At 36.2% G+C, this 2,393-nt stretch overlaps 1 protein-coding gene across 1 annotated transcript; it reads right to left on the minus strand.

Moving 5' to 3' along the window:
* Positions 1-938: 938 nt before the first annotated feature.
* On the minus strand, positions 939-1,941 carry LOC101254783 (uncharacterized). Its single transcript, XM_004237193.5, has one exon. The coding sequence runs from the start codon at positions 1,827-1,829 to the stop codon at positions 1,116-1,118; it is 714 nt and encodes a 237-aa protein (XP_004237241.2). The 5' UTR covers positions 1,830-1,941; the 3' UTR covers positions 939-1,115.
* Between the last annotated feature and the right edge of the window lie 452 nt (positions 1,942-2,393).

Consider the following 2,393-nt stretch of genomic DNA (forward strand, 5'->3'; position numbering starts at 1 on the left):
TTTGTTAGTTAGATTTTGCTCATGCCTACTTAGTTATTTGACTATTTCTGTTTGTTTAAATACACCTGTTCCAATTATCTTCCGCTTTTAGATTCTTCATTTGTACATCTTACTATCATGCCATTCCATGAGGTTAGCTATGGATAACTTATGACTCTCAGCACGATTTCGTATCTAGGGGGGAGTCTCGGTGCTTGCTAGCCCACTAGAACCAAAACTTCTCCCCAAAAATCTCAAAATGCCCCCAATATTTTCACCACCTATTTCATGAACCTTCCTCGACATGAATACACAATTCATTTCCTCCAACAAGCCTCTGTATATCTGAGCAAAATCTAACAGCTGCCATCAGTGACCATCTGGAAATAGTCCTAAAATTTCACTACTTTTACCTATTACTCTCCTCTATATGAATTCATAAATAATTTATTTATATTCCTAACAGAACTCTGTAGATCTCAAAAAACCTAAACTTGATCTGAAAATTGGATATGCAAATTCTTGATGTTGGAGATGATTCATGAATAAGATGATGATGGTGATAATATTTTTAATTTGGAGATTATTCATGATTCTTTAGTGGTGGAGATTTGATGAAGAAGGGTTAGTGATGAGATCAAAGAGAGGAAGAGAGAAAGAAGTGATAGATAGAAGAGAGTACTTTATGATTTTTCTTAGGAAAAAAGAAACCTTGGTTGAGTTATGTTATTTCTAATTAAATAGATGGATTAAGTCGATATGGTAGTTATGTTTGCTTAGTTATGTATTTTTCATTAAAACAAAATATGAGCTCATTTTAACCGCAATAGTTGTGATAATAATCGGCTGCAAGTTCTAGGAAAATGGGAGGATTGATGCCTTTTTGCCAACAATTTTCATCTTTCTGCCACGAAGAGTAAAAAGTAGATGGAAATGACTTTATCGAAGACAGTAATACATTTAATTCAAATTATTCATAGTTTTGTGTATTAAAAAAGAAACTAATACATGGAAGAGTACATAGTAGCAGGGTTGTTTAGATTCATTATTTAGGTTTTAGGCCTTTGTAATATAGCCAAAGACTCAATAAAAACACCCATATATAGTTCCACCTTAGAGAAAACACTTTTGGGGATTTAGTCATTCAAACTCTTCATGTTCCACATATGATCAGTATTGTTGTTATGCTGTTCATAGTAAGCAGGCTTCCTATCGGAATCCTTCTCTACTCCCCTGGACATGTGTGTGTGGGAAGATTGATGCATCCCACCCCCATAACCACCATTCATGTGTGAAGAGTGGTGCATCCCACCCCCATAACCACCATTCATCTGTGAAGAGTGTTGCATTCCACTGCCGCAACCACCAGTCATGTTGGATGTATGTTGCATTCCGCTTCCATAGCCACCACTCATGTGGGAAGCATGCTGCATTCCGCTTCCATAGCCACCGTTAATGTGGGAAGATTGTTGCATTGCACTTCCATACATCGCACTTCCATAGCCAGCATTCGCGTGGGAAGAGTGTTGCATTCCACTTGATCCATAGCCACCATTCATGTTGGAAGTGTGTTGAAAACCACTTGATCCATAGCTGGAACTATTAGCAGAATCATGAGACATATGCCCATATTGGTACTTGTCATCGTGGCTATAGCCGCCATGGCTCATCATCATGTGATGATTTTGGGTTGGACTAGAGGTGGGATAACCATAAGGCTTCTTCATTTGCATGCTTGAGCCATTGTTGCTGTAATAATTATCCTCCGATGAATAGTAGTCGTTATCGTCATAGTAGCTAAGCTGCTGCTTGAAGCCATTTGAAGGGTACATATCAGTTTGAAGACCCATTTTGGATGATTTGAGGTTGCTTATGAAAATGTTGATTCAAGTTTGACAAATTTATAGGACTATATAAGACAATTATAATAAATTGCTGATTCTAATAAGATAAAAAAGGCATCTCATGCTTCTCCCACATTTCGTGGTAGTTATTTATAACACTTGCCATTCAAAAATGCTTCAAACTTTATTCCCAAATACCAACTTGCATTTGGAATCCAGGTAATAAGGATATTGCTAGAAGAGGACTTATTCAATTCGTAATGTTCGGGAATCCCATATCCTCATCTCATATCAGAATTTTTCTGTAATCTTTAGTTAATTCATGGCTAAATTGAATTAACATGAGATTCTTGTTTTTTACCTACTAAACATTATCCATGGCTTATTCCTTATTTTCTATAGTAGCGCACACAATGGTCTCAAATTTAATTACTAAAATTAGACAACTTTGTCTAACGACCCAACTGAAGCAAATTAACTAGCGGGTTATTACTCCTTCTACTCCATATTAAGTGAATTCTTAGAGCGTGATACATTATTCAAGAAAAAAGTATATTTAAGGGAACAAAT

The sequence above is a fragment of the Solanum lycopersicum genome, chromosome 4, assembly GCF_036512215.1.
Source record: "Solanum lycopersicum chromosome 4, SLM_r2.1".
NCBI lineage: Eukaryota > Viridiplantae > Streptophyta > Magnoliopsida > Solanales > Solanaceae > Solanum > Solanum lycopersicum.